Here is a 27524-nt window from a genome sequence, read left to right as displayed (position 1 = left end):
TCACTTTTTCATCAGAAGTAACTATGCTGTTGTGATGAACCAGTTTGTGAATTTACACTAAGACTAAATCTAGAGAAGATATTAAGCACAGTCGACAGAAAATTCAATTTGGGATCCAGCCTGTTATTATACTTTCAGTTCAATAGGTTTGGGTGTTCATAAATTAAATCTGGATCATGACCAGATAATGTTTTTAAGGCTCTGTACGGTTTTTTTATATTCATATATTGTATGCTAATGTTTTTAACAGTATTTTATTATTGTTTTATTTGTTATAATTGTTGAGGCATCAAATTGTTGCCAATTGTGAACCACTCCGAGTCGCGTCTGGACTGAGAGGGGCAATATATAAATGTAGTAAATAAAAAATAAACAAATAAACAGATTCAAATTAAATCTACATCCCAATTAAATGCTTCTAACCACATAAGAACATTACTCAGATATTATATATATATATATATATATATATATATATATATATATATATATACACACACACACACATACATTAATGGGGGGGGGGGGTAAGAGCAATGGTAGATTTAAAATTTCTGTCTTTAAAACTATACCCTTTGGAAGTTCCTCCCAAACTAAAAGACTACTTTTATCAAGCCATTTTAAAAACATAACCAGCAAGCACTTCTTCATTCAAAGGCCTTACTATATTATTGAGGCAAGCCATATTCTCCTTCTGGCATTAATCATATCCTTTTCTCCTTCTGGCATTAATCATATCCTTTAAACCAGTTATGCGTGGTAAAGAGAAGGCAAGTGTGAAGTCTTAGCTCTGCCTTCTCCTCTCCTTCAGTTCCCCCTGTTTATAGTCCTTCCCAATAGTATAGATAACTTCCTTTATATTGGGTTGTTGTAGGTTTTTCTGGGCTATATGGCCATGTTCTAGAGGCATTTTCTCCTGACGTTTTGCCTGCATCTATGGCAAGCATCCTCAGAGGTAGTGAGGTCTGTTGGAAGTAGGAAAATGGGTTTATATATCTGTGGAATGACCAGGGTGGGACAAAGGACTTTATATTAGTTTTTGGGTGATACATAAATACCCCTAGAGGCCAGCCTTTGTTGGTCTATTCCGTTTCGTGTATAGAGCACCTTTGTTGGACCCTTCCTTTTTTTCTGCAGCAGAGTTACAGATAACAGGGGCTTGGGATATTGTCTGGAATCCTAGGACTAGCAATCCAAACAGGCAGTCTTAGCATCTTCTCATGTTGTTGCATTTAGCAGTAATTATACCACAAGTTCAAAGGACAACAGAAGCTTTTGGCCAGCCTAAGCTTCACAGGAAAGAAGATTAAGGCAGTTTATAACCATCGCTTTGCACCAGAGGCAAAAGAGACTTTCAAGGACTCCAGAAAGATGCCTGCAACCAGCAAGTTCTCCTTTTGTCATGTATTGTTTTAAGTTCTCCTATGTGGAGTTAACCCTTTATTCATCTTGATTCAGTAAACTCATTTGCTTTTCACCTTGCCTCAAAGTGTCTCTGTCTGCTAAGGGTCTTAATCTTAACAGAAGGTGTCAGCCCCAGAGTAAAGCCAGACACTATAGTTTCCCCAAAGACTCGGGTGTGCCATCACAGCAAGCAATTGCAGCTTTATCCATCATTCCATCTCCACACTAGGAAAAAGTAAGATATTCCTACAATTTCTCCTTGCTATAGATGTTATAAATTCAATGGTTTTATTGACAGTGGAAAAGTGGTAAGACCACAACAGAACTAAACAGACGATGCAAAGGAGACCATTCATTCAGGTCAAGATCATTCTCTCTTGCTCCATACACCAAAGCACTGGTTCTGCCCTTATGATCCCAAAAAGTGCACATTTTTTCTTAAGCCAAGGGCAAAACTCAGTTCAAATTGTCTAGTAAAAGTGATGTATCATGAAATGCCAGAGATCTGGCCACAGCAACTCCAAAAATGCTCTATGGAAACAAGGTGCATTAAAAGTAGAGAGACATGAAGAGAAGTCCTTCAACAGTCTAATCCCAAAGTTCACTTGGAAGTGTCAACAGCCTCGACATAACTTAGAGGGGTGCAACTTCAAATGGATATTCAAGTTTGTAAAAAAGAACTCTCACACAGAGGGAAAAAAATCATCAGAAAGGAGAATATGTATTTAGCCATGGTGATCATGAGATTGCATTATATCCTTGAAAAAAGACTTGATGTGCTGTCCTTCCTTGCAATGTTTTGAACATGCTTGGCTTCTCATAGTTCTTTGCTGAGCCAGTTAGTCTTGACGGGGAGGCCTGTTATGCGAAGGAAATACTGCTAAGCGAGCTTGATGGAAAAGGTGAAGTAGCCGATAGATGAATGGCAGAGCAGTCGGAGAGGCTGAGGAGGAAAAACAGGGAATGGCAGATGTTAACTCTCATGTTTTCCATCTACAAAAAACAACTTGCTGTTTCTCAAGTCGCTCTGACACAGAAAAAAAATCTACAAAAATATCCTTCCATTCTTGGTATGATGGTTAGGATGAACATAGAGCTCAGAAACACTAAGGGTATTCACCTGCAACATTTTACCTTTTTTTTTTTTTGGCAATAAAGGAACATTTAGATAATAGCAAAGACAGTGGGAATAAAGTCATATTATTGGTTTAACAAGAAGTATTTTCTAGTTACTTTCTGAAATTATGTTTAAGAGCATTTTTAAGCATTTTAGGGAATTTTTCAAGGCTTATGCCATCCTTCATAAATTCTAATAGAATACGTGCATTGTGCTATGCTAATAATATATTGTATGTACATATAATATTGATCATAATATTGTAATACAATATAATACTAATAATTAGTACTAATAATATTATTAAATGGTTCTAGACCAGCTTATCTATCCAAACGCATCTCTCAACTTCCTTCCAGGAAGTTGAGATTGTCTGAGGAGGCCCTGCTCTTGATCCCACTGGCTTTACAGGCACATCTGGCAGGGATGAGAGACAGGGCCTTCTCAGTGGTGGCCCCTCGGCTGTAGAACTCCCTGCCTAGGGATATTAGATTGGCCCCCTCCCTCCTGATCTTTCGAAAAAGAGTGAAAACCTGGCTCTTTGAGCAAGCGTTTGAAACTTCGGCATGACCAGATAAACTCAAATTGGAATATGAATTAGGAACGGCTAAGACAATGGAACATATCGGGCGGATATGGGCGGGATAAAAGTGACGTAAATAATAATAATAATTAAATAATACAATATAATAATATAATAATTATATATTATATATTACATGTAACATTTCTAATAATATTGCAGTATAGTGGTGTAGTACAATATAGTAATATATAATACTAATATTGAACTATGCTAATAATATAATATATTGTATGTTCATATGTCTTGTAAGCCGCTCTGAGTCCCCTTCAGGGTTAGAAAGGTGGGATATAAATGTTATTAATAAATAAATAAAATTCTTAAAATAATAAAAATGTATAAGCAATGCAAAGTTGTCTGTTTTAAGAAACCTATACATTGAGTAACAGTACTGGGCTACTGAAACAACAGTCCTTCCTAAGCTCTAGACCACTGGTTTTCAACTTTCCTAATGCAGTGACCCCTTAATACAGTTCCTCATGTTGTGGTGACCCCCAAACATAACATTATTTTCGTTGCTACTTCATAACTGTAATTTTGCTACTGTTGTGAATTGTAATGTAAATATCAGATATGTAGGATGCATTTTTATTCACTGGACCAAAGGTGGTACAATAAGTACGCCCAAATTTGAATACTGGTGCGTTTAGAAAGGGATTAATTTCATCATTTGGGTTTTGTAGTTGCTGGGATTTATAGTTCACCTACAATCAAAGAGCATTCTGAACTCCACCAATGATGGAATTGAACCAAACTTGACGCACAAAATTCCCACGATCAACAGAAAATACTGGAAGGGTTTGATGGACACTGACCTTGAGTTTGGAGTTGTGGTTCACCTACATCCATAGAGCACTGTGGACTCAAACAATGATGGATCTGGACCAAACTTGGCACAGATACTTAACATGGCCAAATGTGAACACTGATGGAGTTTGGGGAAAATAGACCTTGACATTTGTGAGTTGTAGTTGTTGGGATTTATAGTTCAACTACAATCAAAGAGCATTTTGAACCCCACCAATGATAGAATTGGGCCAAACTTTCCACAAAGAACCCCATGACCAACAGAAAATACTGAGTTTTCTTATGGTCTTTTGTGATCCCTCTGATACCCCCTCGCAACCCCCTCAGAGGTTCGAACCCCCAGGTTGCGAAACGCTGATCTAGAATATGATCTGTAGAGACATTAAGACATCCTCTGTTGGTAACCTACATGGACAACATAATGCTAACCTGTCATCCTGATCAATTGTTCCTTCTTTATATGGAAATAAATGATCTCCCTGTAGTTCTCATATGGATAAGAGAAAACTTTGGTGCAGCTGTCTTTGTAATGTCAAAAGAGCCCAGGGAGCCCACAAATTCACCAATATAATTTGCCACCACTTCTCCGGGATGGCTAAGTCTGCCTTCTTTATTGGGTGGCACTGAAACAAACATTCCGGAGCTGCACCTAGCAACCAAGGTGGGCACACCAAGGCAATAAGGAGCTCAAATGTATCCGGTATTATAAAATCTTAGAGTTGGAAGAGACCCCAAGGGCCATCCAGTCCAACTTCTTGCCAGGCAGGAAAACGCAATCAAAGCACGACCTACAGATGGCCATCCAGCCTCCAGAGAAGGAGAGTCCACCATACTCCAAGGCAGCATATTCCACTGCTGAACAGCTCTAACAATCAAGAAGTTCTTCCTAATGTTCAAGTGGAGTTCCTTTTCCTGTAATTTGTGTCCTAGTGTCTGGAGCAGCAGGAAACAAGCTGGCTTCATCTTCAATATGATATCAAATGTTTAAATAGGTTATAATGGCACTTCTTAACCTTAGCTTTTCCAGATGAAACATGCCCAGATCCCTAAGATGGCTTAATTTTGATGATCATTTCTGAGATGTTTCATAAACAGTCTAGTGTAGACATGGGCAAGGTTTTTTTGTGAGGAAAGGATGCCACAAAAAACCATGGACATTTGAGTATGGTGGAGTGAGACTGATGAATTCATATGAAGTTACTTGTGGAAACAAAACACAATCAAGTGGAGATCCTCCCAGGCAGAAATGGAAACAAGGCAGGTCTACTGGCTTCCTAATAACACCTACATTACAACCAGCCTATTTAGATGGTCATAAAATTCTCTGAATTTAGTTCCTTCCCATATGTATGATATCTTGGTTCCCAAGCTGCTAGACATCATTTTACTTGGTTCCTTTATTTTGTCCTACATCAGAAGATCACAAGATCTGACCTTACTATCAGTAGTCTCCGTTGTCTGGAAAGGACAAGCTAATCCAGAAAGCCACACTCTGGTCAAACAACATTGCATCCCAAACAACTCCCATTCCACTCATTTCTCTAGGGGCACAATATTATAAATATTAACATCTGAATGCTTTCCTTTCACTTCCCCATATCTCTCATACCTGGATCAAGTTTCACTATGATGAGACACAGCATGACAGCAGCCAAGAGTGTCTTTTTGTAGGGAATTGAACGGAGCTGGCCTGCTAAAGATCCTACCACTCTTCCCAGCTGTGCCAATATTGTCAACATCTTTTGGGATGCCAAACCTGCAAGACAAGAGCAAAAAAAATTACACCAGGTTAAGGATGGAGGAGAAATCATGGAATACATATATACACGAGGGGTATTTTTTAAGTAAGGTCCGTTTGAACATAAGTACACAACGAAAGTTTATTTCAAAAAAGTAAATTTATTTTCAGAAAGTACATACTTCACTCTATTTTTTGACGTAGTTGCCAAGTTTGTACAAACACTTATCATACCTCTGAACCAATTTTAAAATACCCTCTTCATAAAAACTTGCCGCCTGCTCCGATAACCAAGAGTTCACTGTAATCAAAGAAGGGCGACCGGAGCGGTCCTCATCATGGACGTTGTCACGGCCATCTTTGAATTGTCATACCCACTTACGCACTTTGCTTTCACTCATAACAGTATCACCGTACACTTCACAACTCTGTCGATGAATTTCTGCAGCAGGCAGGTTCCTTGCTGACAAAAACCGTATCACTGAGCGAACCTCACATGCGGAGGGTGAGTTGATAGTCTTAAACATTTTTAAAGCACAGAACAGAACTGCACAGGTAAGCTACAGAGCAGAAACTGAGCACAGTTGTTCCTGAGGCATGCTGGTACACGCGCTCGTTGTGGTATGCGCATGAAATACTAGTGTCTACAACAAAACGGACCTTACTTAAAAAATACCCCTCGTATATATTGCGCAAATATGAATACAGTGTTCCCTCACTTATCGGGCGGAATCCGTTCCAGGACCACCCGTGATAAGTGAAAATCCGCAAAGTAGGGGTGACACATTAATTTTAATATTTCTACATTATTTTATAATATTTATATATTATTTTCTTACCCGGGCTTCCTTATCCGCCTCCCATCCCATCCCAAGGGCACCTGCCTGCCTCCCTGGCCTCTGCAGCAGCAGGCCAGGGAGACAGTCTTTCCCCGCCGCCCCTCAGGTCGCTGCACTTCCAATGTTCCTGGCCTCCCTGGCCTCCACTGGAAGTAAATATTTAATATTTAATATTTTTAATGAATATTTTCAAAAACCCGCGAAACAGCAAGTCTGCTAAAAGCGAACTGCAAATTAGCAAGGGAACACTGTATTCTAATTTTTTTAAAAAATCCAAAACTCTTCTGTTCCCAAGCACTTGAAAGAAAGGATATTTAGCCTGTACTACCTTCTGATTTTACCATGTAATGATTGAAGCTCCATGTAATTCGAAGCCTCATATGTAGTGGGAAGAACTGGAAGAGACCTTGGCTAGGTCCCTATACCTGAGTGTGGAATGATTACATAATTCACTCAGGCCTATCAGGGTCCTCTGGAGGGCTCAGTGCTGCTGTCATAATGTTGTATCTGCCTTTTCTCCAATAATGGTTTGCAGCCCTTTACAACCTGTTGCATTTCCCTTTTTATTGGGGAATGACACTACATGCAATTTGTGGTTGTATTTGGAAACATCTGGGCTGTATTAACCTTTTCTATGCTGTTTTAACGGTCTTTGATCACATTTTAAATAATACTGATAGTACTATGTAACACAGTTTTTGTTCCTGGATTATCAATGTCATTATTTCCTAATTGGTTATATCATAAAAATGAGCTACAGTGGCACAATAGGTTAAACCCTTGTGCCAGTTGGATTGCTGACCTGAAGGTTGCCAGTTCGAATCCGCAAGATGGAGTGAGCTCCCATCTGTCAGCTCTAGCTTGCGGGGGAATATGAGAGAAGCCTCACAGCAGGATGGTAACACACCTGGGTGTCCCTGGGCAACGTCTTTGTAGATGGCTAATTCTCTCACACCAGAAGTGACTTGCAGTATGTTCTCAAGTCACTTCTGACACGATAAAAAAATTCTGCCTTGGGACACATAGTCAGACACTTCTCCAATCCTTTCAAATCATCATACAAAATTGGGGGGGGGGGTGCTTCAGAGTTTGGCCATAATTCCAGAGGGGGTGCTTTGTATGCTGCAGAAAGGGGGAAGAATATTCCAACCTCTGCAATGTCCCAATAGGCTCTACACTGTTGGAAATAGCAACCTTCTACAAGCCTCCTATACTAGTTAGTTGTTAAGTATTTAATTGTGATTGCTTACTGTATTGTATGTGCATATTGGTGTGTGTTTTCCCTTAACTCTATGTTGTTAGAGGTTGTGGGAGGCACGACAGACCATGTGACCCTGAGCCTAGAATGTTTAGAGTGAGTCTCCATTTCAGAATGCGTCAGAATCAGAAGTCAGTTGGAGTCAATTAAGTCTGTTGATGTCAGTTAGAGCAGGAGTATAGTCAGTGAGATGTAAGTTAATATATGAGTCTGTTTTCAGCAAATGTATTGTACAATATAGTACAGTCAGCAGATGTATAGTATAGTATAGTTTTAAGTATAATTCAGTTAACATGAAGCCAATAAGCAATGTACCTGTATGCTAAATACATGAAGTTTGTAAGTAAATCAACTATGTTACCTTTTAATGAAAACTAGGTTAGGTAAAGGTAAAGGCTTCCCCTGACATTAAGTCCAGTCATGTCCAACTCTGGGGATTGGTGCTTATCTCAATTTCTAAGCCAAAGAGCTGGTGTTGTCCGTAGACACCTCCAAGGTCATGTTGCCGGCATGACTGCACGGAGTGCCGTTACCTTCCCGCCGGAGCGGTACCTATTGATCTTTTAGTGCTTTACTAATAATATAATATATATTGCCAATACATATAATATGTATAGTATTATAATGTAACATTATAATGTGGTTGTTTTTATGATGCTAGCATCATATGATGCTTTTGTTAGGCCGCCCTGAGTCCCCTTTCGGGGGGAGAAGGGCGGGGTATAAATATAGGAAATAAATAAAATAAATAAAAATACTACTAATAATACAATATTGTAATTATATATTTTATATTACATGTAACATTACTAATAATATTACAATATAATGGTATAGCACAATATTTTATTTATTTTGTATCAAAAGCATTGCATAAAATACTATAAAACTGATAAAATAGAAGGTGTGCAGGTGGCTAAATATCTTTTGACCAAAAACGGGCAACAGCAAAGACACTGTCTGTAACCTCCAACAATTCCTCCTCTGTACATGAGGAAGGGCAGCATGGACAAGCATACAGATGCAGAGTTGTCTGTTCTGCACCATAGTCACAATATTATAATATATTATATATTACATTATTAGTATAGTGCAATATCAGTATTATATATTACTATATTGTACTATAAAACCATTACTGATATTGTACTATACTAATAATATAATATATTGTATGTATAAGTACCTTGTAAACTGCTTCGAGTCCCTTTCAGAGTGAGAACGGCGGCATATAAATATCATAAATCTAGAAATAGTCGTGTTTGCAAATTTTCGAACTGCTATGTTAGCAGAAGCTGGGGCTAACAGCGGGAGCTCATGCCACTCCCTGGATTTGAACCTGCATCCTTTTGATCAGCACGTTCAGGAGTTCACTGGTTTAACCCACTGCGCCACCGGGAGCTATGAAGACTACTCTTTTTTTTTTTTTTTTTGGTCCTTCAAGAGCATGATTTAAAACCAATATATTTTATGGGAGCGTAGATTATTTTTGGGCAACTGAAATAACATTCCTGAAGATCTGCTTTATATTTTATGCATTGGTATATCTTTGTTCCTAACAGTTCAAAGAGATAACTAGGGATATCAGTCTAGAGACAAAAGTGTAGAAACATTACTGTCCTAGAATGCCCTAAAATAGCCTGACCCTCAAATTTTGGGTTGCTGAAGGTTTTTCGGGTTGTATGGCCATGTTCTAGAAGCATTCTCTCCTGACATTTCTCCTGCATCTGTGGCAAGCATCTTCATAGGCTGTGAGGTTTGTTGGAAACTGGAAAATTGGGTTTATTTATCTGTGGAAGGTCCAGGGTGGGAGAAAGAACTCTTGTCTGTTGGAGCTAGGTGTGAATGTTCCAATTGTCCACCTTGATGGCCTGACAATTTTTAGGTGTGGCTTGTTACTGCCTGGGAAATTTCCTTGTTGAGCGGTGACCAGGTGTCCCGATTGTTTCCTAGCTGGAGTTTCCCTATGTTTGAGTTTTGTTTCGACAATACCTCACATTTTGCTAAATTCTGAGCAAGTGTTAAGATATCAACTATTTCAGCTGAAAGACTGCTAAAGCAAAAGCTTACCCAACTGCTGCTTCCATGCCACATCTGGTGGATCCTCAGGAACCAGGCACTCCTCTTGTTGCCGTAACCATTGATGCTTTTTCTCCTCAATGCTCTCATGCGCTTCTGCTTGCTGATCCCCGCTCAGCGCTTTGCAGCCTTGGAGCAGTCCCTCCGCCTCTGCCAAGTGCCCAAGTGGCAACAGAACATGGAAGAGATACAGCTGGACCAAGAGGCCATAACTGGGCAAGTGCTGGTTGGTGGAGGAATGCAGCCAATCGCGACCGATTTCTAGCATCACTTGAGGTTCTTCCACTTTGCTATGCAGAAGGATGCTAGAAGAGAAGACAGCAACAACACCTTAATACCCTGACAGTGTAATACATGGATGCATTTATCTAGAACTTTCCATATACATTGTCACATTTTTTCACAAAGATGTATGCCATGGAAAGGTCTAAGTATCTTAAAGGCATAGGTCCTGTCTGATCTCGGAAGCTAAGCAGAGTCAGTCCTAGTTAGTACATGGATGGGAGACCACCAGTGAATGAATACCAGTTTGGTAAAGGTTTTCCCCTGACATTAAGTCCAGTCGTGTCTGACTCTGGGGGTTGGTGCTCATCTTCATTTCTAAGCCAAAGAGCTGGCGTTGTCCGTAGACACCTCCAAAATCATGTGGCCGGCATGCCTACCAGTTCCTGCAGGCTATATTTCAGAGTAATAAATTGGCACCTGGTGGCGCAGTGGGTTAAACCGCTGAGCTGCTGAACTTGTTGACCGAAAGGTCGCAGGTTCGAATCCGGGGAGCAGGGTGAGCTTCCGCTATCAGTCCCAGTTTCTGCCAACCTAGCAGTTCGAAAACATGGGCGGCTAACATAAGGCCAAGCCCAAGAATTACAACAAAGCAAAGTAAAATATAGTGCAATGATTGGTTAATGACTGGTTAATGAACACTGGAATGGAACAATGGATGACGAATCTGGAACATGTTTTTGATGACGAGACGACAGTGAATGGGTACTGTAGTAACTGTTCATTAATTGTGTAATGTGTTAGGTTGTTAACTGTTTTTATACTGTAGCACTGAATTTTTGCTGTTCGTATTTGTTGTGAACCGCTGTGAGTTGCCTTCGGGCTGAGAACAGTGGTATATAAGTAAGGTAAATAAATAAATAAATAAATAAAATATACACAACAGAAAATAACATCAAATCAAATGCAACCTAGGGCTGAGAGCGGCGGCTAACAAATGCAAGAAATAAATAAATAAACCAATAATGAAATAAAACAACAGGGTAAACAGAAGATATAAAATAAAATAGTGAAGGAATTGAACACAGTGGGTTGGGTCAAATGCAAGGTGTAAAATTAAAACCCTGGGTGAGATAGATAAATAGAGTAGAATCCAGGGAGCGGGGCGAGCTCGCACTGTAAGCCCTAGCTTCTGCCAACCTAGCCGTTTGAAAACATGCAAATGTGAGTAGATCAATAGGTACTGCTCTGGCAGTAAGGTAACAGCGCTCCATGCAGTCATGCTGGCCACATTACCTTGGAGATGTCTATGGACAACGCCGGCTCTTCGGCTTAGAAATGGAGATGAGCACCAACCCCCAGAGTCGGACACAACTGGACTTAATGTCAGGGGAAAACCTTTATCTTTACCTTAAACTGGCAAAACCCCTTCTGAACATTCCTTGCCTTAAAATGCCATATGGAGTTGATGGTCCCCATAAACACACAGGAAACCAGGCACAACATTCTAATCCCCTTTACCATGTATCTGGAAATTTTAAAAATAATAGAATAATGTTTCTGGCAGGCACATTCCTTGAGCCAAGGGAGTTATATTAGGATGTTCTGGATTATATATAATGGACTGGGGGGTTCTAGTGAAAAAAAGTATGCTTAACCACATTTCTAGCCTGTCTTCATGTTTTAAACATTCCAAAACAGATAGTGCAATGCTGAATTCATCCTATTCACTTTACGTAATATGTATTTGGAAGGCAAAGCTCCCTTGTCCCTCTATGAGCCAGTTTGAGCATTAAGATCGGCTAAGGAGGTCCCACTCTCAGTCCCACCACCTTCAGAGGTGCAATTGATGGGGGCGAGAGACAGGGCCTTCTCGGTGGTGGCACTTCGGCTGTGGAACTTCCTCCCCAGCGAAATAAGATTGGACCCCTCCCTCCTGACATTCAGGAAAATTACTCAAAACATGGCTTTTAAAGCAAGCATTTGGGGAGTGAGATGAAGCAGTGAAGATAACTTCAGGATCGGTGCAATGTCCAGTGTTTTATGTTATGTTGTTTATGTTTGATGTTTTATAGTTCACTGATTTTAATCTATTATTATATGCTATTTTAGTTATATTGTGTTTTATATTTATTAATTATTATTATTATTATAGGCCAAAGCCTGTTAGAGTCTGTGGGCCGAAGCTAGTGTCATCCTGAGGAGAGTGAGTAGGCCGAAGCCTGTTAGAATCAGTGGGCCAAAGCTAGTATTGTCCTAAGGAGAGTGAGTAGGCCAAAGCGTGTTAGAGTTAGTGGGCCAAAGCTAGTGTTGTCCTGAGGAGAGTGAGTAGGCCAAAACCTGTTAGTTAGTGGGCCAAAGCTAGTGTTGTCCTGAGGAGAGTGAGTAGGCCGAAATCTGTTAGAGTCAGTGGGCCAAAGCTAGTGTTGTCCTGAGGAGAATGAGTAGGCCAAAGCCTATTAGAATTAGTGGGCCAAAGCTAGTGTCGTCCTGAGGAGAGTGAGTAGGCCAAAGCCTATTAGAAATAGTGGGCAAAAGCTAGTGTCGTCCTGAGGAGAGTGAATAGGCCGAAGCCTGTTAGAGTCAGTGGGCAAAAGCTAGTGTCATCCTGAGGAGAGTGAGTAGGCCTAAGCCTGTTAGAGTCAGTGGGCAAAAGCTAGTGTCATCCTGAGGAGAGTGAGTAGGCCTAAGCCTGTTAGAGTCAGTGGGCAAAAGCTAGTGTCATCCTGAGGAGAGTAAGTAGGCCAAAGCCTGTTAGTCAGTGGGCCAAAGCTAGTGTCATCCTGAGGAGAGAGAGTAGGCCAAAGCCTGTTAGAGTTAGAGGGCCAAACCTAGTGTCATCCTGAGGAGAGTGAGTAGGCCGAAAGCTGTTAGAGTCAGTGGACCAAAGTTAGTGTCGTTCTGAGGAGAGTGAGTAGGCCGAAGCCTGTTAGTCAGTGGGCCAAAGCTAGTGTTGTCCTGAGGAGTGTGAGGTAAACCTCTGTATGAGAGAAGCCTTGTGTGAGATAGCTCCAGTGTGAAGGCTGTTGCGTGCAAAGCTACTATGCATTCGTTTATTTGTGTCATGGAAACCTTGTTCTTGGATATTATTTGCTCATGTATATTATTTTCCTTTGTGCGTTTTTGTTCTTTTTATCACTTAGGGCTACTGGTGCTGGGTTTCGCTGCTGCAGCAAAGTTACTTAGCTGTACATTTACTTAGCTGTAATTTTTTTCCACTTCAAATTCTCCACACAATACAATGCAAAATTACAACCATTCCACCAATACCTAGATTTCTGTGTTGCGGGAATTGTTTTGTGTTGTGGGTTTATTTATTATTACTTCATATTTACAGTATTTATATTCTGTCCTTCTCACTCCTCAGGGGACTCACGGTGGATTACAATGCACATATACATGGCAAACATTCAATGCCATTTAGATATACAACATATATAGACAGACACACAGAGGCAATTTAACATTCCAGCTTTCCGGCTTCATGAGGGTATGATTGATTCCGGCCACAGAGGGAGCTGCTGCTTCACCGTCCACTTGTGACACCAAGTCCTTGATGGAGTACTTCCTCATTCTTATGCATGCTGCTGGAAGGTTTTATGTTGTCGCAAATTAGTTTAATTAGCCTCCCCGCATAAAGTGGTACCAAAATTTCCTACTTGACAGGTGCAACTGTCTTTCGGGCTTCATAAGACAACAGCAAGCTAGACTATTAATTGTTGAGAGTTACTCCGACCCAGGCTGGCTTTGAACTCATTACCTCTCGTTTAGTAGTGATTTAATGCAGCTGGTTACTAACTAGCTGTGCCACATTCAGTCGTGTGCATCTCCACTTGAAGGCTGATGTGGTACAGAAACATTTTGTTGAAAAACTAGTCATTGAGAGGAAAAGAAACTCACCACAGCTCTAGGATTTTAGGCGGCCAACATTCAGGATCCTGGTAATATTGAAGAATCCAAGGAAGGACATCCCTCCACCGATCCATCTCAGCCAGGGCCTGGATGCCCACAATCATTAAAGAGCATTTCAGTTCTTCAGAGCTGGTTCAACAAAGAGAGACGCCGAATTACAACTTGCGAGGAGCTAAAAGCAGCCCTTTCTCGAGTAACATCCTCACCGCTTTGAACTAGACTTCTACCCGATATTTCTGCTATCATAAATCAGAGATTTTCTGTTTAAATCCCAAATGTGAAATATGTGACAGATATAAAGTTTGATTTCAGTATTATGACTCCTGGGTCTTTTACACTTTTACACTAAGGTGTGTAGAGAAATGTTTATTATAAAGTGTTTATTATAATGTGTTTGAATCTGTATTTGTGTTTTACATTGGTTGCCATGGCCTAGCTGTGAGAGATAGGTTGCCATGGAGACAAGGCAGAAGAGGAGGTGGGCGGAGCTTAAAGAGAAAAAGGTTTGAAAGTGACAGTTAAGTTTCAGTCAGGAGGAAGAGACCCTGAGAAGAGGAGCAGAGTCAGATAAGGACTCTGAGATAGTAGCAGAGTCAGGAAGGGACTCTGAGAAGTGAAGCAGTATAGATTCAGTTAGTTTTTAGTGTTTGTGAATATTTCTTCAGCAAAGGAGCTGAAGGTGAAACCTCGTTAGATTGCTTGAGTTATAAAGAATCTAACAGAGGCATTTTTAGGATCGCCAGTAGTGGAAGACTGGGGATCAGTGGTTTGATCCAGTGTAGGTCAAACAGTGAAAATATTCACCACAGGAAACACTGAAATAATAAAGCACTACACTGTAGAAGGAGTTTATAAGATTGTAACATCTAAAGCCTGAATGTATCTCAACCAAGCCATATTGTAACCATCAAGCATATGCCAAGCTCAACATCTCAATATTGCAACAATACGCTTTGTTTAACAATAAACTTGTTCTCTTTGTTATTTCAAACCTGCCTCATCTCCCTCCAGGTGTTTTGGACTTCAATTCCCACAATTCCTAATAGCCTATTGGTTGGAATTGTGGGAGTTGTGGGAATTGTGGAGGGAAGGCCGAAATTTTCCCATGCCTGATGGAGATTTACCCCTCCAGTATTGTTCTATTGCAACCTCCATCAAATCCAGCCACTATTGCCAGGAATAATCAAAGAGGATGGGAGGTCCACTCCTATCTGGTGTTCTTGGTGTTCTCGTTCTTCCAGTTCTGATCCTTCTATCTCCTGTTAAAACCTACCTGTTTGGGTCTCCATCCTCAAGGCTCTGGCAGCCCTTTTCGCACGTCTCTAGGGCAGCCGCAAAGTCCCTGCGCATCACCAGGAGGTCGGCGGCATCCTCCAGCAAAGAAGCAGCCGGAGATGGCACCGGAGACAGAGAGAGGGGTTCACTGCTCCTCAAGAGAGACCCCAACCCACCGATGGTAGCTAGGGCTCCGGAGAAGTCGTCTCTCATCACGGTTGGAGGGCAATCCTATCAGAAGAAGAACACACCAACCTGTAAACAAGGCAGCCCTGGCTTTACAATATTCTTTAAAGTATGCTTTAGATTTAGAATATTCTTTGCTTTGCTATTTTTCTGCAATGAACTCACAACCCTCTTTTATCCTCTGAAAGGTGGAAAATACATACACAGGAGGCTCAAACAGGAACTCTCGAACCACCAACAAAATAAACATAATAATATTACTTTTTATATTAATAATAATAAATACTTTAAATAAAAAAATTAAAAATACAGCACAAATTATATACCAAAATATTAATAACCATCATCAAAGAAAATAAAGTTTTATAATGCAAAATATAAAAATTATTATTAATAAAGAAATAATATTTTAATTTAAATTAATTTTACAACACAAAACATAACAATTGTTAATAATAATATTCAAAGAAATAATACTTTAAATAAAAATTAAAATAATTTTACAACACAAAATACAATAATTAATAATAAACAAAGAAATAATGCTTTAAATAAAAATTAAAACAATTTTTACAACACAAAATATAAGTAAACATTAATAATAACAATAAAAATCAAGGAAATGAAATAAATTTTTACAACACAAAATATAAACATATATAATAATAATAATCAAAGAAATAAAGCTTTAAATAAAAATAAAAATAATTTTATAACACAATATAAATATTAATAATAATAATCAAAGAAATAACTTTAAATAAAAATAAAAATTATTTTACTAACCAAAATATAAATTTAATAACAATAATCAAAGAAATGAAACACATTTTGCAATACAAAATATAAACACTATTAATAATAATCAAGAAATAATACTTAAAATTAAAATTAAATTAAATTAATTTTACAACACAATATATAAAAATAAACAATAATAATAACCAAAGAAACAATACTTTAAAAATTAGATAATTTTAGAACACAAAATATCAACATTAAAAATCATTATAAAATTGAAATATTTTTACAACACAAAATATAAACATTATTAATAATAATAACCAAAAAACTTTAAATAAAAATTAAAATAAAATAAATTTTTACAATGGGTTGTCGAAGGCTTCCATGGAGAGAATCACTAGGTTGTTGTGAGTTTTCCGGGCTGTATGGCCATGTTCCAGAAGCATTCTCTCACATCAGTGGCAGGCATCCTCAGAGGTTATGAGGTTTGTTGGAAACTACGACTGCCTAGAACACATCGTCTTATGAGAGATAATTCACACCATCTGCAAGATATATATAAACCCCACTTACCTCACAACCTCTGAGGATGCCGGCCATGGATGTGGGTGAAACGTCAGGAGAGAATGCTTCTGGAACATGCCCAGAAAACTCACAGCAACTCAATTTTCAAAAAGTTTCTATAATATAGTAAATGTGTTACAGTAAGCTAAATTTATATATATTTCCACAGATATACAAACCCAATTTTCCTAGTTCCAATAGACCTCACAACCTCTGAGGATGCTTGCCATAGATGCAGGCGAAATGTCAGGAGAGAATGCTTCTAGAATAGGGCCATATAGCCCGAAAAGCCTACAACAACCCAGTGATTCTGGCCACGAAAGCCTTGAATAATACATTAAGTTTGATTGCAGTAGTCAGTAAAAACAAATTAAGACAAACTTAGCTTACAAGTCAATAACAAGTCAATACAGAGTTTCGGTATAGGATTAATTAGGCCTATTTTAATAGTAACTCTCAAGTAATCAGAAACTACATTTATCTGGCACAGGTGCTGGTTAATTGAGGGTCTACTGATAGAAACATTTCAGTAAATATGTTTTCTTAGCTTGCACACTAATCTAGAAAAATGCCTCCAATGGGGCTTTGCAAATAAATCTGCAACACTGCAGTCTTCTCACCAATGCAAATGAGTCTTGGAGTCTTATTTATCATATCCTAGCAATGCAATCCAATGGGAAAAGACTGTTTCTTCTTCCCAAAGACCATGTTCTGACGCTGTTTGCAGAGAGACACAGCTGCACTCCTCTAATTCCTTGCTCAGCAGCAAAGGCGTCTTCCTCCTTTCACGCGCACAGACGCGCTGCAACAAAGCATCATGGGAAATGTAGTTTTGCAAGCAAGGCTGACTCACAGACCGTGAGAAAAGGCTGACTGAGGACGCCAGAATGACAACAATCAGGTTGCAGTCTGTTGTAGGGAATAGGGAGGGGAAAAGAGGAGTTTTACTTGCATTTTGAACCTTGCTTGAATGTTTTGCATCTGATTCAATGCTACAGCTTGAAGGAGGCTACAATGCTAAATAAGAGCAAGTCTACACTGTGAAAATAATTCAGTTTAACACCACTTTGCCATGGCTTAATCCTAACAGCCTCAGGCCTTTTCCTTTTCCCTCTCAGCCACTTAAGCGCCTTCCTCTTGGAACTTTCTCCCTATCGCCCTCCATTCGTTGCCTCTTCGAATTCTGCAGCACTGCTGGTCACAGCTGACCTCCACTTAAAGTAATTTCACACACAATGTTTTAAAGAATTTTGTGCATGACCCAAAGAGAGACTCCCTCCTGAGCACACAGAAGACTGGGCGACTTGGAAGGCACTGAACAGACTGCGCTCTGGCACCACGAGATGCAGGGCCAACCTTAAGAAATGGGGCTACAAAGTGGAATCCTTGACATGCGAGTGTGGAGAAGAGCAAACCACTGACCACCTGCTGCAATGCAACCTGAGCCCTGCCACATGCACAATGGAGGACCTTCTTGCAGCAACACCAGAGGCACTCCAAGTGGCCAGATACTGGTCAAAGGACATTTAACCAACTACCAAACTCACAAGTTTTGTATTTTGTCTGGTTTTTTTTTTGTTTGTTTGGTTTTTTTGCTTTGTTCTGTTAGGAATGTAATATAATGGACTGGTTGCTCTGACACGACAAATAAAATGACCCAAAGAGTGCATCTACACTGTAGAACCGATGTGGTTTGACACCACTTTAACTGCAATGGCTCTAGGCTATGGAATCCCAGGAGTTGTAGTTTGGGGAGGTACCAGCACTCTTAGGCAGAGAAGGGGTAAGACCCTGCAAGACTACAACTCTCAGGATTCCATAGCCTACAGCCATTGCAGTTAAAGTGGTGTCAAACCACATCGGTTCTACAGTATAGATGCACTCTTCATGTCATGCACAAAATTCTTAAAAATATTGTGTGTGAAATTACTTTAAGTGGAGGTCAGCTGTGACCAACAGTGCTGCAGAATTCAAAGAGGCAATGGCTGGAGGGCAGTAGGGAGAAAGTGCCAAGATTAAGGCGCATAAGCAGCTAAGAGGGAAAAGGAAAGGGCCTGAGGCTGTTAGGAATGGTGGGAGTTGAAGTCCAAACACTTGGAGGACCCAGGTTGGTCCATGCCTGGCCTAGTCAAATGATTTTGTCCATAGTCAAACTCTTAACCACTCCCCATACATGTTTTCTTCTTTTATTTCTCCTTTTTATGAATCACCACAGACCTTCCCGTAGATAGTTAGGAGATCCCCCTTTCCCCCATTATTTATCCCACTATACCAATCCTATTTTTTTCTTTCTATTTTATCTATATTCTTGTAAATACAATTCACTAATAAAAATAATTTTAAAATGATTTTGTCCAGCTACACCTTGACACCGAGAACTGGGAAGCACTGGCCCTTGAGCACTCTAATTGGAGGTCAGCTGTGACCAGGAGTGCTGCAGAATTCAAAGAGGCACAAATGGAGGCAAAAGGGAGAAACGTGCCAAAAGGAAGGTGCATCAAGCAAACACTGACCAGGACCACCTTCCACCTGGAAACCAATGGCTTCACTGTGGGAGAATATCCATATCAAGAATAGGACTCCACAACCACCTGCGGACACCCCACCAAAACACTACACTTGGAGAGCCATCATCCTCCAGCTAGGAGGGATCGCCTAAGTAAGTACACCTTGAAACAATGCTAAAGACCTACTTGAAAGAATCACATTCCTCAGCAGGAATGAAAGGCACATTTCCTCCATCTGGTCACAAGGTGTCACTCAAGCAATGCATATTGGGAGGACCATTTTTTTAAAAAAATATTATTTTCGTTATTGATAGCTTTATTGTACACGACTGAAAGTCATTTCTAACTTCCTGTATGACACTATCACGTCGTTTTCTGGGCAAGATTGATTCAGATGGGCTTTGCCGTTGCTCACCTCTGAAACTCACAATGGATTTTCAGACCAGAACTGGGATTTGAACTCTGGTCTTCCATGATCATCATAGTGCAATAAGCAAGGCAGTGCACCACACTTGCTCTGTTGATAATAACTATTCCCCTCTGTAGCTGAATGAAAAGCATGCGTAGTTCATGCTTTTTGCCAGTCCACACTCTGTCTTGCCAGAGAAAGAAAATATGCCACGCAAATTATGAATAAAGAACAAGTTGTTTACTCTTTGCAATGCAGAGCTGCATATATATAGCTGTGTGAACGGTTGCATTGACTCACACAATGTCCTTTCAGAGAGATTGAAATGGTACTTAGGTGTCCATGTTGGAGATGCACAGCTCAAGCCTAAATATGTAACTGTTGCCAAAACTCCCAGGCTCAGCTAATCTCCTATCGAGCACAACTTCCAAGACCCTGAAGATGGGAAAAGCCTATATACCTCTATCTGTGTACTGAACTGTGTCTGTCCTGCCAGTGTATAATGGCATTGAATATTTGCCATATATGTGTTCTGTGATCCACCCTGAGTCCCCTTCGGGGTGAGAAGGGTGGAATATAAAATAAAGGTAAAGGTTTCCCCTGACATTAAGTCTAGTCATGTCCTACTCTGGAGGGTGGTGCTCATCTCCATTTCTAAGCTGAAGAGCCAGCGTTGTCCATAGACACCTCCAAGGTCATGTGGTGGGCATGACTACATGGAGCACTGTTACCTTCCAGCCAAGGTGGCACCTATTGATCTGCTCATATTTGCATGTTTTCAGACTGCTAGGTTGGCAGAAGCTAGAGCTAACAGTGGGAGCTCACCCCGCTCCCTGGATTCAAATCACCAATCTTTTGGTCAGCAAGTTCAGCAGCTCAGGGGGGGCTTATATAAAAATATATACTGTAAATAAATAGATAGATAGTGTGGAAGGAACACCACAACAGAATATGCTTTGGCCAGGATTCCAAAATAAGTGGTCAGAGGAGGCTGAGGAACACAGGAAGATAAGAAGAAATAAAACTTTCCTTAAATGAGGTACTTTAAAGTGTCTCCAAAACTATACTGAGTTTCTAGTCTTTAAAAGCAAAGATCCAGGACTATAGCTTTTGGTGACTAATTTAGCAGAAGTTATACCAGAGCTGTATTTGAAAAAAATGGGAGCTTTCCCCACACACCCCATGAGACACTGGAGGAGGACGGAGCCGCAATTGTTTTCCAAAGCAACATTTCCAAACTCTGGGTCAGGGCAAAGAGAGATGGCACGAGAGAGGACAAATGAGGACAGCCCTGTCTAAATTACACTTCACCCACCTTAAATGGAATAGTGACACTGACTTCCATTCCATTAAGATGAATTCATGAATTAATGCTTGCTTAAATCTCCTGCTCTTCTTCTAGAATACTATTCATTTTTAAGGATCTTCAGCTAAAGTGACTAAAGTGAATCTTCTGGGGTTGAAATGCATGGCAGCTGTTGTAAAGTGTACCAATGTTGTAGAATTAATGCCGTTTGAAACCACTTTAATTGCTCCCGGTGGTGCAATGGGTTAAACCCTTTTGCCGGCAGGACTGAAGACGGACAGGTCAGAGGTTCGAATCCAGGGAGAGTGTGGATGAGCTCCCTCTGTCAGCTCCAGCTCCCCATGCAGGAACATGAGAGAAGTATCCCACAAGAATGGTAAAACATCAAAATATCCAGGTGTCCCCTAGGCAACATCCTTGCAGATGACCAATTCTCCCACACCAGAAGCAACTTTCTCAAGTCACTCCTGATACGAAAAAAAACCTGCCCTGCTATGGAATCATGAGAACTTGGGTTTTTTGAGGTCTTTAGACTTCTCTGCCAAAAGTTCTCCTTTGGTACCTTGCCAAAACAACCAACAACATTGAGACGTGGCAGTTAGTGTTGTCAAACTACATTAATTCCACAGTGGAGATGTTCTTAGTATCTGTTAGGGAGGTTAATTTGAAAGCAGCTGAGGAAAATGGCAATACTGCATTCCACGGCCAACAGCCTCTTCTATCAGTGCCACTTTGCCTGGAGAAGCAGCATAAATCATCATGTTTTCATTTAATCAGCAGCTCTTGACAGATCCACCTGCCCATCGAGATCACAGAATCAGAAATTAGAGAGCAGGCACGGTATGGGGTGTGGATGTCTAAACAAAGTGGTTCCATAATAATGAAGGAAGCAAGTCCAACAATGTGCATGTATTTATGTTTAAAATTGTGTACTATGCTCTCTCCCCAAAACTGATTTGAATGACAATGTATAAAAAACAGGTGCAGAGGACAATATTTGCTACCTGGTGACTAAACATTTGTCTTGTGCGGGCAAGGCATAGAGTACAATTATATAGAGCAAGTCTTTTGCTTCAGGTGGCCACTACTAAAGCTTAAGGGTCAAGCAACATTACGGTGTTACAAAACCCAATTGTGTGTAAGACAACCATCAATCCTTTGCTCTCTTAAGCCATCAAGCTGTGTTCAGGCACATTAAGGAACAGTCTCATTTATTCATTTGTTGTGACAGAACCAAATTGAGAATACAGTTATAATATATAGGAAAACCACAAACAACGTTAAAAACTTGGCATTAGATTTCCTTAGATTAGAAGCTGGCCATTTCAAGTGCCTCTGGTGTCGTTGTCCAGAAGGTCCTCCATTGTGTATGTGGCAGGGCTCAGACTGCATTGTAGTAGATGGTCTGTGGTCTGCTCTTCTTCACACAAGCATGTTGCGGACTCCACTTTGTGGCCCCGTTTCTTAATAATGGCTCTGCATGTCGTGGTGCCAGAGTGCAGCACCTTCCAAGTTTCCCAGTCTTGTGTGTGTCAAAGATGGAGTTCTCTCATTTGGCATCAGCTGAGTTTTAACCCCCTTTTGGACTCTCACTTGTTGAGATTTCCTGCAAGTATCTCTGAAGATCTCAAGAAGCTGTTTCTTGATATAAGTCATTGGCATGCTGGCTGATTTGTGTGTGTGTGTGAAAAACCGCAAGTCGCTTCTGGTGTGAAAGAATTGGCTGTCTGCAAGGATGTTGCCCAGGGGATACCCAGATGTTTTGATGTTTTTACCATCCTTGTGGGAGGCTTCTCGCATGGGAAGCTGGAGCTGACAGAGGGATCTCATCTTTGCTCTCCCTGGATTCAAACTTATAACCTGTCGGTCTTCAGTCCTGCCGGCTGGCTGATAGCCGAAAGCCTGTGTTGACTTGCGGGCTTTCAGGCATGAAATCCACAGTGGATGTGCAAGAGAATGGGAGAGGCAACCTAAAAGAGATGGAATCTAAATTTAATACTTTTTATAGGTTGCCGTGTGCAATCTTCTTAGATATTCTGTGCAAAGCAGAGATTGAGTTAGGATTATGGGCCATCTACCTGCCTTGGAGCTTTGCTAAGTGCTAAGCCTTGCAATCCACTGAAATGAATCCAATAAGTTTTCCAAGGAGAATTAGTAATCCAGAACCACAGAACACAAGACTGCAACTCCCCCATATCCTATAGCCAGCATGGTCTGGGGTTTGGAAAAGGTCGTTTCTGGACAATTTGCATGATCCCTGGGAGATCGGTGGCTCCAATGACAAAAGGATAAAGAGTTACTCCAGATTTTAGTCTGAAATGTAGAGGACCTATCCATGGTGCTGAATTTATAGAGGGCATGAGATTCAGCACTTGAGTAGTTCCTTCAATATTCTGAGTAAAACCTGAATTCACATACACTTTCAATAGGATTTGAATTTCCACTTCACACTGGGCAGAGATTTAAAAGTAACTTTTTGAACTCTGCCATTGAGGATGAAGGAAGCCTAGGAGATCACACTGAAGGGATCAGCATCTCTTATATGTGTACACAGAGACATTAAATAGCTTAGGTTTTTAAATCTGCTTTGCACTGTTTAAATGATTTAATATACACCAAAGTGAGTTGAAATAGAGAGGAAAACTAGGTAAAATAAATACTAAAGCAAAACCACTTCGAATTAAGTTGTCCACATTGCAATGAATGTTCTCCCATGGAAACTACAATTCCCAGTATGCTTTAGGAAAGTAGCTTGAGTTATACCAGCCTGTGCCCAACATAAATTCCCAAATATGGAGATGGATTCAATTCTGACAGTTGCTACTAGTTGAGACAATCTTCCTCTGTTGAGAATGAAGAAGAGGAAGAGAAGAAGGAAAGACAAGGTAAGCTTGCAATCTGAAAACTTTCTGACCGAAAGACAACTAGATCTATTTGTTTACAGGGAGGACTGAAAGCATGCTGACACTGAGGACTGATTATTCTGGAAACTTGTCTAGTTATTTTAAAAAGATTCCTTTAGAATGAAGAAATACAACTACAGGAAATAGAAAAGCCCATCAAATCAATTGCATCCTGGTTTCCAAAAAGAAACAAGAGAATATTTCAGCTGTAGCTAAAGACAAAAAATCCTTACTCGTAGATTTCAAAGAGAGACCAGGAACAGCATTTAAGGATGTCCATTTAGTGTGCAATTCAGTATAGTTTTACTTCCAAGAAAACATGCACAAGATATCAATATATAGCCCATTGAATTAAGGAAGAGCTGTCTCTATCATGCATCCTATCATTAATCTCCTTCAGTGAAATCAGAGGCCTTTATATATGGGTGCTGTTAGCTGGATCATGCTTACATTTTATTTTAACACAACGAGCAGAAATACAGTAGGACATATGCCAGTAAAAAAAAAAAAAAAACCCTTATAAGGCAGCCATTTTTCATGGAGCAGTAACATTTTCTACTGAGACAAATAATTTCTGTTACAGCCCTAGAAGAAAATATGCATGTTTGTATAGTACAGTTTTGGCATTAAGTGGTAAACAGTTTTTGTTGTCCAACTCAGGGCAGCATTATTTAATACACCCCTTCCCACAAAGGAGTAGTGCTCAAGCTAACAACCTAACTAAAAACAAATTGGACAATAACACCATTACAAGTGACTTAATAATCAATAGTACATCAAAACAGTTTGAAAATATATAAGCTTTCACATCTTTTTCAAACCTAAGGAGAGGGGAACTGATCACAAACCTGGAAAGAATGCATTCTGTTATCAGGGACCATCAGAAAAGGAAGTTCTTCCAAGTACCCAGAGACCGGAAATGAACAATTGTGGCACTTTTGTGATTTGCTGATTTCATCTCATCCAAGTGTCCCAATTTGTAAAGAACAATCCTCTCCTGTCTTACTATTTTTAAATGCCTTTTAAATGTCCCAGTTTTCTTTCTCCCCTCACATTTTCTCCCTTAATCCCCACATATTTTGGACCCAGGAGCCCCCAGTGGCACAGCGGGTTAAACCACTGAGTTGCTGAACTTGCTGACCAAAAGGTCGGCAATTTGAATCTGGGGAGTGTGGTGCGCTCCCGATGTTAGCTCCAGCTTCTGCCAACCTAGCAGTTTGAAAACATGCAAATGTGAGTAGATCAATAGGTGCCATTCCTGCGGGAAGGTAACGGCACTCCATCCAGTAATGCTGGCCACGTGACCTTGGAGGTATCTACAGACAATGCCGGCTCTTTGGCTTAGAAAAAGAGATGAATACCACACCCCAGAGTTGGACACTATTAGACTTAATGTCAGGGAAGCCTTTACCTTTACCTACTTTGGGCCCGTATAGGCTGACCACTTAGGTCAGCGCAGAATCAGCCCCATAGTGGCTAATGCTCCATGTCCTAGTTCAGGCATCAGCAAACTTTGGCCTTCCAGGTGTTTTGGATTTCAACTCCCACAATTCCTAACAGGAATTCCAAAACACCTGGTGGGCCAGAGTTTGCCCATGCCTGAACTAGTATATAAAACAAGCCTACCCACCCCTAAATGTGACATCCAAATATATCTGTACTGTCATTCTATTTTTGAAATTGGAATGATCAACAAAATAATTCTATGCATAATATTTCTACTTTTAGAAAATCAAGTCCTTATTAGGTTTTGAAGGTTTGTTTGCAATTTTTTCTTACAGTCAAGCCCAGCTTACACTTTCTTCCAATTCTCTCTCTGCCCTCATAGCTCTGAAACTGAAGACATAATATATTTTCTTTGATTACACAGATTAAACATTTAAATAATCAAGATATGCACATGAGAGGTTTTCTAATTATTGACTGAAACAATCCCATGACATTTATGAAAAGGGGATGCGGTGGAAAGGAACAAGCAGAATCTTGCCCTTCCCTGCAGACTCAGGCAAAAACACATGGCTGCAACTTCATTTTGCTTATGGCTTCTTCCTTGTTAAGGATTTTTAACATTTTGACCACAGTTGGAATTGTTCATTGCTATTAAACAGGTTTATTTTACTTTATCTTCACAGTTTGTCCTCAAAAAGTAACTATGTCACCATGACCAGGGCCCACTTGATCAGGGCTCAGTTTGACCAGGGACTACCCAAACAGGGACCATGTTGACCAGGGACCATTTTGACCGGGGACTACCTGAACGGAGATCACTTGACTGGGGACCACTTTGACCAGGGAACACCTTGACCAGGGACCACTTTGACCGGGTGCCACCTGAATGGAGACCACTTGACCAGGGGTCACTTTGATCAGGAACCACCTGAACGGGGCCCACTTTGGCCAGGGACCACATGAATGGGGACCACTTGACCAGGTACCACATTGACCAGGTACCACTCTGGTCAATTATACCAAAAGGGGCGGGGCTGGTTAGCTCTACGGAAAGGAGCGAAATTAAATTAAATTAAATTAAGAGGAAGGAGGTTTGTGAACCGGATTTTTGTTCTTGCGGCCCACTGCTGGGCCGTGGCCCACAGGTTGAGAACCACTGTCTTAGATACTCAAAAAGACTTGTTAATCTTACCATGTATGGCGTAAAAGCCCTACTTCATTTTTAACCTGTTTTGGGGTGCCTACATTTTATGCAGCATCCCTGCTTGATCCATTTTGCACAAGAGTCAATGTGCTGTAGTGTTTTAAGATTTGGATCATGCCTCTGGAAACCAGGGTTCGATTTCCCACTCAGACATAGAAGCCCATTGGGTGACCTTGGGCAAATCACACTTTCTCAGCCTCACAGGAAAGCAATAGCAAATCTTTCTGAACAAAGCACGCTAAGAAAACCCTAGCATAGGTCCACCTTTGGGCTGGCATAGGTTGGAAACAACTTGATGGGCACTCAACAACAACAAAGTATGTGTCTATGTGCTTCTGAGACACCTGTCAATTTATAGTGACCTGCTAATTTTATAGGGTTTTCTTAGGCAAGGAACATTCAGAGGTAATTTTACCTGTCCCTTTCTCTAAAATATATCCCATAACACCTGGTATTCATTGGTGGTCTCCCATCCAAGTAATAACTTCTGATATTACTTAGCTTCTTAAATCAGATGGAATGTGGAACTATAGGTGAAATAGAAACTGCAGAAATCAGGTCTGTATTCTCCGCACACAGCACCAGAAAGTGATTTCAAAATCAACCTTCCTGTTATCCAGTGCAGATGAGGAGGAGACACACATGAGCTGAAACAAGACCTCCAGGGCAAATCGCCTCAAAAGTTTAATCCAGATCGGAACCGTACCTGGTCACAGGGACACAGAGCTGGGGGCGGGCAATTTCCCTCTCTATCTCCGGCCCTCTTGTGTGTTAGTGGGCTGTTAATTGGAGATTAGCAGCATAAGACTCTTGAGCTGGAAGAAGCAAGGCCATCTAGTTTCAGTCACAGCAGAAAAAAATAGCCATGGCTTCTCATATCGAAAGGAAAACTATCAAAGTTAGCAACGTCAAATGAGGGAAGAGCACACGAGAGTGAGAACATCGTACAGGGCAGGTATGGATCAAGAAACTATATACTATGTCATTTGTAGCCATCCTACCCTACATAAATGTCTTG

General features: G+C 40.5%; 1 protein-coding gene across 1 annotated transcript; it reads right to left on the bottom strand.

Annotated features, from left to right (window-relative positions):
• Positions 1-1675: 1675 nt before the first annotated feature.
• On the bottom strand, positions 1676-17534 carry PEX26 (peroxisomal biogenesis factor 26). Its single transcript, XM_067469292.1, has 6 exons — positions 17349-17534; positions 15233-15465; positions 13948-14088; positions 9817-10130; positions 5521-5667; positions 1676-2347 (listed from the first exon to the last, which is right to left on the bottom strand). Exons 2-6 carry the CDS (start codon positions 15445-15447, stop codon positions 2244-2246), a joined length of 921 nt encoding a protein of 306 aa, XP_067325393.1. The 5' UTR covers positions 15448-15465; positions 17349-17534; the 3' UTR covers positions 1676-2243.
• Positions 17535-27524: the final 9990 nt, after the last annotated feature.

The sequence above is a fragment of the Anolis sagrei genome, chromosome 5, assembly GCF_037176765.1.
Source record: "Anolis sagrei isolate rAnoSag1 chromosome 5, rAnoSag1.mat, whole genome shotgun sequence".
NCBI classification, from domain to species: Eukaryota; Metazoa; Chordata; class Lepidosauria; order Squamata; family Dactyloidae; genus Anolis; species Anolis sagrei.
This window is presented reverse-complemented; position numbering and strand designations above follow the sequence as displayed.

Bases quoted from the DNA above. Each gene is read 5' to 3' on its own strand.
- PEX26 (XM_067469292.1), bottom strand. From the start codon at position 15,447: ATGAGAGACGACTTCTCCGGAGCCCTAGCTACCATCGGTGGGTTGGGG. The intron at 10,131-13,947 runs GTGAGTTTCTTT...CTTCTCTTCTAG, and splicing joins CCTAAAATCCTAGAGCTGTG to CATCCTTCTGCATAGCAAAG. The intron at 2,348-5,520 runs GTATGAGAGATA...TTTCCTCCTCAG, and splicing joins CATAGTGAAACTTGATCCAG to CCTCTCCGACTGCTCTGCCA.